At 44.3% G+C, this 12,714-nt stretch overlaps 2 protein-coding genes across 2 annotated transcripts in view; both read right to left on the bottom strand.

Annotated features, from left to right (window-relative positions):
* Positions 1-4,815, bottom strand: part of LOC147050378 (protein bicaudal C homolog 1-A-like) — a 32,892-nt gene extending 28,077 nt beyond the window's left edge. Inside the window, exon 1 of the mRNA XM_085922497.1 lies at positions 4,420-4,815. Coding sequence (XP_085778623.1) covers positions 4,420-4,630 — 211 coding nt within the window. The 5' untranslated portion in view covers positions 4,631-4,815. The remainder of the gene's footprint in view (positions 1-4,419) is intronic.
* Positions 4,816-5,780: 965 nt separating this feature from the next.
* LOC147050377 (ubiquitin-conjugating enzyme E2 D4-like) lies at positions 5,781-9,029 on the bottom strand. Its single transcript, XM_085922149.1, has 7 exons — positions 8,847-9,029; positions 8,382-8,445; positions 7,730-7,761; positions 7,414-7,491; positions 6,585-6,690; positions 6,212-6,305; positions 5,781-6,124 (listed from the first exon to the last, which is right to left on the bottom strand). The coding sequence occupies exons 1-7, from the start codon at positions 8,868-8,870 to the stop codon at positions 6,079-6,081; spliced, it is 444 nt and encodes a 147-aa protein (XP_085778275.1). The 5' UTR covers positions 8,871-9,029; the 3' UTR covers positions 5,781-6,078.
* Between the last annotated feature and the right edge of the window lie 3,685 nt (positions 9,030-12,714).

Raw genomic sequence — 12,714 nt, 5'->3', positions numbered from 1 at the left:
AAAGTCAGATAGTGACTCCTACATCAACTGAACCACATGAGCAAGAATCGGCGAGACATCCAGATATCAAGCTGATTTCTCTTCTCGCCTCCTCCCGCATCATCGCTCATAAACGATGCCAAGCGATTACACAAGGCAACACATTCCCGGTGCCTGGTATCTGCAGCCCAGTATCGGGTCCCCTGCCGAGCAAAGGGAGTCAAGCCTCATTCGAAGACTGTTGCTGTGTAAACATGACATTGTTGGGAAATCGACGTTAATCATGTTGGAAGCACCTCCGCAGTTCTCTTCTCATGTCTACTTGGCTGACTTCATTGCTCAACCGTATCTACTGATACGGTCAAATATGTCCAATCAAACGCTGAAAAGGAAATTTCTGTCAAGTTCAGGCAAATCATATTTCAGTTTTCTGCACAGAAATAGATCCAGAAGAATTAAAAAAATATATATCTGTAATCAGGTAAATCAGTGCTGGGTGATCAGAGTGAGAACACCAAACCAAAACCAGAGCTTCTCCAGAAGGCAAAAACGGAAAGTTCTTAAAGCGCCGAGTGGCACGCATGTCAAGGGTACCCGCCGCCCACCTTTGCCCCCCACCCCCAAAACCCCAAAGAAACATTTCTAAAATTGCAACCGCAAACCAGACAGAATGTAAATCTGCACTCTGACAAGGGCAGAAGAAAAAGATGTTGGAGGGCCGTGGAATAACAGATATTCATTTACAGCTCCGCCAGCACAGAAATGGGTCAGGGAGCTGAAATAAGACTCCTCGGGCTTCAGTTTCCCCCCCCCCCCCCCCCCCACTCCATTTCATTTTTAAGTAATGAATTACAGGTTTTTCCACCAAGCAGAGCTCAATTATATTCCAGCTGCTGAAAGCTTCATCATGGCTGTGATATAGATTGAATAAAATTGTTGGATAGTGGGGAACAAAAGGTGCGCAAAAGGAAGGGAAAGGTGGAGAGAGTCCCGCTGTGAAATGGACTTGAGTTACACGCTGGGTACTACAAAAGACTGGAGACCGGTCCAGGGTGCACCCCGCAAAGTTAGCAGGAATATGCTCCGGCTCAACCGCAACCCTAATTTGGACAAGCGCTAAAGAAATTGGATGGATTGCAGCCGAAGGCGTTTTACTGACATTAAATTAAGTGCCAAAACGGAAACACATAGTAATGAGATTCATTCCTGGAAGTGGACTTGAAAAGTCTTCTCATTTATGAAGGAGAATCAGCAAGACTATGCAATGGCAATGGTATCAAACTTGAGGCCTGAGGGCCAGATCTGACCAGCAGCAGGATTTAATACGGCCCTTGAAGGCAAATCATGGTTATCGACTTCATGTTTTTCGTCAATCTTCTTCACTTTTTAACATTACTGAAAAGAAAAATAGCAAGTGTTTTTTTTGGGGTCCCCAATAGCATATTAACGATTTTGTTCACAGTTATTTCAAGGCCCGAACCTTTAACTTAAACATTAAATCAATCCTGGCCGGGAGCCAGCGGCAATATTTGCAAAAGGAAATTGAAAAAATTAACAGATGAAGTTCGTGAAACTCCCAAAAAGTCATTTCCTGCTTCTGCCGCTTTCACATTAAAAGGCCTTTCACCAGTGACAGCTGTGTTTGCTTTTATTGCAAAGTTGTCGAAGGAAATGTAAAGCGACCTGTCCGGGGAGCTGATTTGTTTGGACAGCGGCGCCCGTTGGAGTAATGTTACAAGGAGGTGCGGCCTCACGCAGCTATGCGGGGCTCGCCCAATCGTGGAAAAAGATGCTCGACTCTTTATTAACGCGACGAGAGTGAAAATAAGGGTTGTCATAGCAACCAAGTTGCTCTCGCATTTAATATGAAACGTGAGGACAGCAGAGCAGTGTTTGAACCTTCAAGAAGCGAGGCGGACCACGGCCGCAGCGCATTCCCCCCCTCAACACACACTTCCTGTCCAACATCCTACTCGGCACCAGGGAAGAAGACCAGGATGAAGACTCATTTTGGTGCAAAGGGACTACAGAAGAAATTGTGACGCCGGCTGAGGGCTAAGCCAACAGTGAACCCAGCAAACTTATACGTAGATAGTCACATGATGACAAATTTCTACCATCATTATGACTGCAGCTTTACTACCGACTTAAGTACGAATTACGATGATGTCACCACTGTCTGAATGGAACATCGGAGCCCTGCATCAATACGAGGGGAGAGGGAAGACCTGAATCCAAATACAAAGTGGAGAACTGGTCCGGGAGTAAATGTTAATGCTTTCCCAGTCACTGCGGTGTCGTCTTGTCTCTTAGAAGATTAAAAAAAGGCAGAAAGGTGACCACACAGGGTTTTCTTGTCCACATAAAGCCATCTTTCAGGCTTTCACGTCGCTGTCAAGCTCCCCAAGCTGTTACAACTTGGGAGTTCTAGTCGGCGCTGCCAAGAAGACAACAGTAAACGCCGATGGCTACCAGCGTGAGATTCTGTTTTTACTGTTTCCCCAAAAAAAAAAAAAAAAAATCTATTTACCGTTTCGGTCGGCCAGGTCCAAAGACGGCACTGGAATTGCTGGCTTCATAGTTTCCATTTTCTCCTGGAGAAAGTGGGCCAAAAAAAGAGCCAACCGCGGGCTTTCCGAGTCACTAAGAAGTCACGCCAGCTAATCATCTCTGAATGCTCGTTTTGATTTTCCGAAACTCGACGACATGGTCGTGCAGCGTCATTTCCAAACGACACCTTCTACTAATGGCTCATATAATTGCAGACTTTCATTCTGTTCCATTTTCATTTAAAAAAAAAAAAAAGTCAATCCATTTTCAGTAGCCACTTGTATTATGGGATGCTGGTAAAATATGATTAAAGGCCGCACTATCTACTAAAAATACACTTTGGTCTTCGATCCTCGGCAGGATGTGTTGTTTTGCAGGCCAAAATTGGGATGCAGCTTTGTTGGCAGGGCGAACGGACACCACACGGAGACAAACTCATTTCGGGCCCTCCACGTGTGGCCCAGCTCACATTTGCCATCATGCAGTCGGACACTAGCATGAAGCCAGTGTTATTCCTGGAGGCGGGATGAGGTCAAGGGTCAAAGAGCCTTTATGGTTCACATCATGCAGCGCGCAAAGCTCAACTAATAAATCAAACAGAGGCGAGCGGCGGACAGAGAAACGTGCATTCTGTGCTCCGTCACAGCCAGAGTGACACAGCCAGCCAACAAACAGGGAATGTCCAATCAACTTGCTCCGTTTACACGCCACACAAAAACATCTCACACACACACACACACACACACACGCACAGCGTGACGTGGCGCATGGTATGTCCGGGACACTTTGGATGTTGGGCTGCTCTGGAGTTAAGTTGTTTTCCTGGAACAGTTTGAGATGACATGGAGCTTTGAGGAATGTACTTGAGCAAGCGCAACAGCGCCAGACGCGGGGGAACGACATGTGTGCAGAGATAAACATCCACTTAAGCACCCAGTTTACAGTGAAAGGCTGCGATATTGCTTGAGCATAAAAAAAGACACACACTTAAACTTAGTATGATAGACTGTGCATTAAGAGGCGGGGCCTAGTGGAGGTGCATGCGACATCCACAAGTGCGTGTGTGTGTGTCGGGGTGCGAGTGGTGGCTGACAGCAGAGTGCTCATTGTCTGTCTTCCTGTTCTCCCAGCAATCAAGACACAACTAAAACACACAACTCTTCTTTCCCACATGTCCCTCACATTACAGCAAGTAAACTGGAAAAATGATTTCAGAAAGATCACTCAAGAAAATAAAATATAGCTGAGGTGTGAATGATGAATACTGTGGAGAAAAAACTATTTTTTAATTAGTTCATGCCAATTGCAGAATCCCTGGCGTGGCCTGCCATCGTAAATATTGAACAGCTTGACCATTAACAATAGTCAGGGACCCAAAAAAACAAAACACTTCTAACATCCTATACCACAATCACTCATGACACTTTTTCAGAATGACCTTAAAAAAAGTGAATTGAAACTCTTGCAGCCATGAACAACTATTGATGAACATGATCTGTTCAACGTTGATATATTGATCGTCCCCCCCGTCCAGATCAGTTTCTTATGACGTCACGATTACGGGACGTCAAAACACAAAAACTCATTTTAACAGCACACAAACGTACTGCAATTCAACTAAAATAGTTCACAAGGACAGTTTATCAAGTAACACGGCAAATCCTTGTGCACTATTTGAAGTCAACAGCTACGACTGCTCAGTATCAAATTTGCCACGTGATTAGCAGATGATGGCTGGCCAATCAAAACAAATCCCGCGTGTACACTAACGTGGCTTCAACGTGTAACGAGAGCCAACTATTGGGTGTAAATTAAACAAAGGCCAATTACAAAAGCGGCGAAAGAATTCAACAGTTTCCAAACTCACTTTTTTTAAAAAAGAATACATACCTAGCAACATAAATTCCAACTTCTTTCGGTCCACTCGGAAGCGCTCTTCCGTCCATTCCGGATCGGGCAGCTGATGGGGTCCACTCAAGTCCTCCTCGGAGCCCGGCAAAGGAGAGTCTGCGCTGCGCTCGCTGTTGGAGCCCTGGTCCGACTGTAGCTGCTGTTGTTGCTGCTGCAAGTATCCGCTCAAAGCGTCGCACTGGGCAGCCATGGCGGCGCTACTCGTCAGCGGTGGAGGAGGATTCAAAAAAAGTTACCGAGTTGTGCTGTTCCGTCACTCGGGAGCTGGGCCTCGCGAAACCTTCACGCCGCGTCATTTCCCCCCATTTGAGCGCTGACTTAGGGGGGGGGAGGCTAAAAATAGGCAGACCCTGCTCTCTCTGCAGGCTGTGCGCTTAAGTGCAGCGGCTGCAGCCAACACAGCGAGAAAGTCTTGCAAGAGAAGTTTCACATGTCATCCAGCACTCAGACTCCTCCCAGATGCCCCCCCCCCCCAAAAAAAAGCATCCTTCCCCCTTTCAGTAGTGTATGGAGCAGTTTGAGCATTTCATAACTTTAATATTCAGCACGGTTCATTATTTGTCCGCACAATGATTTTGCACACCGGTAAGACATGTTACGGCAAGTCTCTGCACTGGTTGACATCTGCATGCTATTACTACAACTAAAGACACGCTAGCTAGATGTTCTAGAAGGACACACTTGCTAACCAATGGAGTTTTGCCTCAGACAAAACCGACCTCAAGCTCGTAGGACAATTCTGGCCACTAGTAGAATGATTCATCTTGCTAGTAAGGTTACACTACGTACTGCCCTCCACAACCGTGTTTCATCACTTTTGGAGATTGACATGACCAGTGAAGAAAGTTGACAACTGCCTGCTATTTGGCATTCTCATGACCACATTCTAGTTCCCATCGACGGCTTTACGAGGCCTCACTCATAACACACAGCGTGTACAATCAGGAAAGCCGGGTCCTTGATGCAAAGCCAGCCGGCAACGGCTTTATTGGCCAGCACAGGAAACAATCCGCATCCTGTGAAGGGGGGAAAGGGGAAGCAATACAGCAAAGTTCAAGCAAAGCAAAACAAAACATGCCTGCAGTGAGGGAAACGCACCCTCCGCTGCTCTCGATCACGTGATTGGAGGTATTTGCAGCCGTTTTGTCATGGTGACGTTTCCACCAGAAATTTAAATTGTCTTTATGTTGCTCTGTAGTGTGAGCTTGCAAAGACCTGGAGGTGCGTGCAGAAAAAGTAAAGGACGACCCCTGGTGGTCACCAAGAGTATAACCGGCACGCAGGAGCGATGTGGCTTGTGCGGGCTTATGTGACCTCAAAAAAATCAAAACGAACTCAAGTTGCGTTAAATGAAAAGTTATACGAGCATAGTTTTATTCAATATAAATCTCTTAAAGGTAAAATAAAATGAGGTATTATCTTCATTGCTAATATCTGAATTCTGAAAATCAAAATTGCAATTGAAGTGAAGCAGAACAAACTGAACAGTTGAGACAGTTGGGCCATTTCAACCGGAGTCGTCAAAATGTTTCCGGCATAAACTAGAACCAGTGAAGTGAAAAACGACTGGCTTCTTTTTTTTTCTTTTTTAACCTTGAAGATTCCAGGGGAATGTTGATGCTGAAACTTGCCTTGCCGTTACATCGCAAACTTCCGAGTCCATTCTTTGGCCACGTCGTTGTACCTTGACAGAAGGGGTGGAAACAGTGCAAATTGTTAAAGGCAGACATTTAAATGACCTCAGCAATAATCAAGCAGCATCCACACTTACTTTTGTCTGTCGGATTTGTAAGTGTGCGCGATGTCGGGGACTAAGGGGTCGTCGGGATTGGGATCGCACAGCAAAGAGCAGATGGATAATAAGACTGGAAGAGAGCACAAGGAGGAACTGTGTCAGCAAAATAAACATTAAGGTGCCCAACGTGCAAGATGATTTCTACAAACCTAAGCTGCACTTTTGAGCTCAAGGCATTAGAATATTAAGACTAAAAAGGCATAATTATTTTATTGTTTCAAAGATGGACTTATGAATTCCTCTTTTGAGTTGCCATGTTTTAGACTTATACAAAACAATCTGCTCTAATAAAATGAAATTCACCAATTCCCAGTCAATGACATGAAGTGAATTAATGATGTCAACATACCTTTTGATACAGTGAGGGCAGGTGACCACTGCGACCTGAGAATGTCCAGGCAGATGCTGCCGTTACTGTTTATATTTGGATGATAGATTTTTGTCGTGAAAGCCACCTGTGGGAGGAAAATCAAGACAGACACCAGGAAATGATTACGTTTGACAGACAACCGCATAAAAAGCGGACACACGTTGAACTGACTTTTTAAGTGTTTATATGCTGATGATGATAGAACAAAAGGTTGGGCAACAGCTAGTTTGGTGGTGATGATGATGAAGCGCTGCCTCGGCAAGGGACAACAATCTAGCGCTGTCTTGTTAAGGCCTCACAGTTAGCAGCATGTGGGGCGGGTTTACTTGCATGTTACGCCTTCTCAAATACTAATCACCAGTCATTAGCAGGACGAAAATAGGAGGGTGTGTAAATTAGGCTATTGTTTTGTTTTTTTTATGCCTGGGCAAGTGACACACTTGTTACTAAGACCTGGGAATTATTTTAAATGGTGATTAAATGAAATAGCACCTCACAACACAAATTTTCCAATTATGAAAGCGAACATTTTTTTTTCATCAAAAATATCTTTCAAATTCACTCAAAACTTGGAGGTCACACAGACTCCAAATGATGCCTGCAAGTGTAAATTTAATCAAGGCTTTATCATGGTAACAGTTTGACCCCAGCACAGATGAAGCCACTTCCCATTATTTCCCGTGGGACAAATGGCTTTGAAACCCGGGAAGTGATTGTGTTAGATAGACATTTGAGGTTCGACTCTACCCGCATTCGATTGCTAACATAATAAAGACGTGTCGCAAACTCTGCGAGATGAAAAACCTACCTTAGGAGGTTTAAAGGGATAGTCTGTGGGGAAATGCACTGAAAGGAAGAAAACCCCTCCATTGTACGGGCTGTCGTTCTGAGATGGAAAGGAAAACAAACATTTTCATTAACATTTGCTGTTCATTGAACAAAAAAAAAAGGAAGAAAAAGATATGCTATTATCTCAACTACTCTGTGTGCCAGGCTAAACTATTAGAAGAGAAAAAAAATGGGGTGTTACCCAGTCAACATAAAGCCCTATTGTCTACACATCCAGAAGCAGCTTGTTAAAAAGAAATGCAGGAAACACACACAGAAATCTAGAAAAAGCTCACCGGTCCCATGATGCTGGCTTGCCAATGGAACACTGGGGAAGACGAAAGGTTATTAAGAGACGAGAACGTAGCAAGTCAAGTTCCTTTCCAGAGTGTGTGAGTAAGGCTAACAGAACCTCTGTTACTGTGCAAAAAAAATCTAATATACAGCGGAAAGGCCGCAAAGCTTCTCACGCTGGCACTGAATTGTTCAAAACAGTTGACAGACACTCAAGTGATCACCATTTAGAGTATATTTGGATTTGAACTATTCAAAAGGGAAATTAAGAGTCATTTTTTAGCTAGAGAGCTACAGTGTTATCATGCAAGGCCAGTAATCCTGGATACTATGTAAATAGGATCAGGGGTATTACACCAGATTGGACGATAAGTAACATCCAGGAGCTTTTCAGTAATGCCTTGACGTTGTCACTTTTGAGAACCGGGGGTTGTTGATTTTGTGTTTTTTGGTGGTGGTGGGGTGGGGGGTTGGGGACACACACACACACACACACACACACACACACACACACACACACACACACACACACACACACACACACACACATTTTCTTTAAAAAGGGCAGTCCCTATTTACAACACAAACGACTGCCAAGGAGCAAAAATGAAAATGAAACTTTGACGATAAAAAAACAAAAAACTGTCTACTCACGGTCCTCTCCGACGGGTCCCGCCGAGCATGAGGCAGGAGGGTCCCGCTTCAGGTCACACAATTCCTATATAAAATAAGTAAATAAGGTTTACAGATTTTTTGGGGAAATTTTCTACCACTACGTGGAACCTTTCGTTAACCTCAAATTCAAATTAATGTCTGGACTTGTAGATAAAACAATGAGGAAAAAGTCCAAATTGGTAGTGAACACGCCTTAAGTCTTTTTACTAGGCCAACTTGTAGTTAGCTCCTAAATTAGCTTCTTGGCGTTGAAATCCTACGACTGTAACGTTATCCCCATTCACACTGACTTCAGTTCTTGTTTTAATAATTAAAAGTGGAATCCACCCACTCGAATGTTTATATATTTAACTAGCAAACAATGTGCTAACACCGGCTCGGTCGACGTTTCCTGGCGATCTTTTTACGATACACGAAACAAAGAAGCGATAGGGACAAACTCACCTTCTTTATTCTTTTCAAAGCCATGGCAAGTCCTAAATGTGTCTGAGGAAGATTGTGGTGTCAAAGCAACAACTGTCAACGAGCAAATAAGCTTACTTTACGATGACGAGATGTTAAATGTTTGAGACTAAACTGGTTCTCTTTTGTTTCCGCGTTTTTTGTTTGAGCTCAAAGCATTATGGGAAATGTAGTTGGCAAGGCAAGACTCTCTTAAAGGGACCGCGCTTTACAAACAACTTCCACATGACGTCAGAGTTAAGTATGTCGCAACAAAAACATTCCTACAAAATAATTTCCTCCCTAAAGTTATTAATTAAATGTAATAGACTAATTGTAGCTTGTTACTAGCCACCTCAAGTAAGCGGAAGCTAATTGCAAAAGACGCCTCTTGTTTACAAATATAAAAAGGTGCAATCAAACGATGAGAACAATAAAAAAAATCATTGCAAATATGTCAAAATGAATAATTTCTAGCTGTCTGTTGGTGTCAAGCGTCATAGCATTGTGCTTCTATTTGTTGTTCATCAACTTGAAAGTGCGTCAAGTCAATTAGGTCCCCACTGACAGTTCTGATATCAAAATCCCAATCTACCACTTGTGGCCCATTTAGACAAACAATGTAAACTGCTTGTTGGTGTGCCAATAATAAAACTCTTACAGGAGGTCAGGAGAGCTAAATATTCAGGTCCACCTGGCCCAAAGCACAAGTCCATAGAGAGCAAAAGGGGACCAGAGGACAAGAGCTGAACACGTACTCGCGGGGGAGAGGGGTCACATCTGCAATCTTTCATGCTTCAACTGGCCTGCTTAGCGGAAACTTACTGTTTGTTTCCACCACACTGATTCACTGGACTCAAAACAACACATTAAAGATTCACATTCAAAACATCACATTACAGATTCACATTTTCTCAGAGTAATCAGCCTTAATCGACTCCTTTGCAAAATGTTGGAGCTATCTCTCTTTGGAAGATTCCAATTCTGATCAAGAATATGAATGAGGAATGATTCGATAACCCTCATAAAGTTGTTGTCACAGCAGTTCATTTGGAAAGCAATTTGGGTGAATTTTTCCAATAAGAACCTCCATAAACAATAAAGTAAATAAAACAACTATGTGCCATATTTTGCAAGTAAAGTTCAAAACCATGAGAGTGTCAGCTGGTGCACATTTAAACCAAAGTCAATCAATAATCAATGTTATTGGTCAAAGCACGGCAGTTACATCGACTCTTGTTGCCAGGCCAGCAGAAGGAATCTGATATTCAATTATTCAAATTGCAGCTTTTTGAGCAAAATATATGGTCACAGGCCACAGCATAAATGGCTGCATTTCCTCAACTGAAGGAAATCTAAAACCAGAAATCTGTCAACAATTTTGTCTTTACAGAGATAATACTGCAGGATTTTTACTTGGATACGCCTCCAAGCGACTGCTATTACAATTTGTATTTATAAATGCAAACACACGCAGAGCAGCAAAACAAACAAACAGCTGCTAAGTTGTCAATACTGAGTGGCTGCTCAACTCGTTTCATGCTTTAGCTCTACCCTGGTCGTCATGGTAATGAAAACATGACTCCACGTTTACATTAGCTTTCATAATTACCGAGGCGCCCACTTTCAATCAATGTGATATAGGTCAACCTGAACACACGCAGGGCAGCAACACATAAAAATAGTTGGTAGTTCTTTGCTTCATTCCACCAGGTAGCCGTGGTAACAAAAACATTACTCTGCATGAGACAGACCCACCACAAAAATAGAATGATTTCTTAGAGTCTGTAGTAAAGATATTAATATCCAGTACACTGACAAGACTCAATTTAATAACGGAACTGGCAGCAGTGGATTTAATTCTACCCACCTTGCACAGGTCGATGGATGGGTGGTTTCATTTCCTAAAGAGGCAATGCGTTGCATTAGACAGCAATTTACTGGTAAATTTGAGACAAGGAAGGAGAAAATAATTTAATTACAAATGTAGACATACATTACCATACTAAAATGAGTAATTATTAAACAATTCTAAGTACATATTATTTATAATAAATAAATGTTTGGACCACTGAGAGAAATTTGGTAATTTCATACGGCCCACCTGACGTCCCAGTGAATCACGTATATCAATATATAGGACGCTCGAACGTCCTATTGTTTATGTACCATGCATTTTGTAGTAAATCTCAACACGGCAACTGTGAAACTTTTGCAAAATGTCTGCTACTGATCTTGAATGTACCCTCCCTCACACTGACACCAGTGCCTGCCTTTGTACCAGTTCTCCCCAGTCAAACAAACAACTAGTGTCATCTCTCTCTGTGCTGTTTCACCTCTCTACACATACATGTGCACTGTATTCCAGCTCTTTTTGATGAGTGTGCCAACAGTAACCACTTTCTATGAACGTGATGTAGGTCAATTCTATTTAGGAACTAATCGTTCTTCAAAACGGGCTGCAACTTATTCCGCGCACGCGATTGGTCACGGATCGATGCGCGTCCACGGCGCCGCGAGGGTGCGCGCCCGCTCGCTTCACAGCATAGCGGGGAGAAAGGAGCGCGGCGAGAGTCGGCGAGAGAGAGCGCGAGCGAACGAGACAGGGAGCGAGTCGTCCGCCGAATGTCCGCCTCTTGGAGCCGCCGATGAGTCCGCCTCGCCTTCCTCAGCAAACCGCTTGACAACGCTCAAGGCCAGTTCGGGTCCAAGGCGTCCGCGCACGTCCCGATCCACGGGTCCCACCAGCCTCGGGGGGGTGGGGTGGGGGGGCTGCGCGTTTTTTCAGGTGAGCCCACCACCTCCTGTTCGCACTCACAAGACACACGACCCCCTTCGCCTGGTTTTTGCTGGCGTGTTGCGTTGTCTTGCGTGTTTACGCGCGGATGAGGGGCGTTGTTGGTCGCTGTCCAAGGTGCTGCCGAAGACACACAAGGCGGCCTCGTGCACGAACAGCTCGCATGCTTCGTGCTTTCTTTCTTATTTTTTTGCATGAAGGCATGCGACAATTTCACGTTGCGTGCGTGCGTGCGGTGGATAAATAACAGCAATGACGACGGAGCGGAAACATGCACGCTCCAACATTTGCCTGTGCAGCCCCGAGTGGCTGCTGTGTCTAAGCTGCATTGTGGAGGACCTCCTCCAGGGACGGTGTGCTGTTTCCACTGCATCTGCTTCGTCGCTTGCTCTAATCTATGGCCAAGGCATTTTTAGGGCGCTTCTCCAACACTAGTGGAAAACATAAAACGACTCTAGTGTGGTCGGTCTCAGTGATGCATTGGTGTGACTTCCGCACAGGCCGCGTGGGTTCAGTTCACACTCAGCGACGGTGCGAATGTGAGCCCCAAAGCTTGTCTGGATGTGCCCTGTGATTGACTAGCGACCGATCCAGTACGTAGGTGGCCTTTCACCTGATGTCACCTACAGCTTCCCGGGACCCTGAACATAAGTAATGTGGAAAATGGCCCACTTGTACATTCAGTTTCCATTTTCCTTCACGATTTGCTGTTCTGGGTCCACAATATTCCAGCAAAGGCTCGTCCGAATAACAATAGGTGTTGAGGAAGTAAAATTATGATTATGTAGGCAGTGGTCATTCGTGAGGTTTGAATTAAGAGGCTTGGGTGCTGACCCGCTTGCTAGAATGTAAACAAAGCTGCACAAGGAGTAAATGCTGCAGGCATCTTCAGGTAGAAGGACCCTGAGGGCAAATGTCTTGCCTGACACTACATTTCCTGCCTGAACCTTTACCTCCTTCTGCAAGAATTCACATTTGGGTGACCTGATATTTAAAAAAACAAAACAAAAAAAACCACCCATCTTTGTCAAGACCTTGCGGGATGCAAACAGGTGCACGGACGTTTGCTGCTCC

Source organism: Syngnathus leptorhynchus, chromosome 10 (genome assembly GCF_054491065.1).
Source record: "Syngnathus leptorhynchus isolate UIUO chromosome 10, UIUO_Slep, whole genome shotgun sequence".
Taxonomy (NCBI): Eukaryota; Metazoa; Chordata; class Actinopteri; order Syngnathiformes; family Syngnathidae; genus Syngnathus; species Syngnathus leptorhynchus.
This window is presented reverse-complemented; position numbering and strand designations above follow the sequence as displayed.

Coding starts and splice junctions, on each gene's coding strand:
- LOC147050377 (XM_085922149.1), bottom strand. CDS start 8,870: ATGGCTTTGAAAAGAATAAAGAAG. Junction 6,691..7,413: donor ATCCCTTTAAACCTCCTAAG/GTAGGTTTTTCA, acceptor TTCCTCCCACAG/GTGGCTTTCACGACAAAAAT. Junction 6,125..6,211: donor TACAAATCCGACAGACAAAA/GTAAGTGTGGAT, acceptor CCTTCTGTCAAG/GTACAACGACGTGGCCAAAG.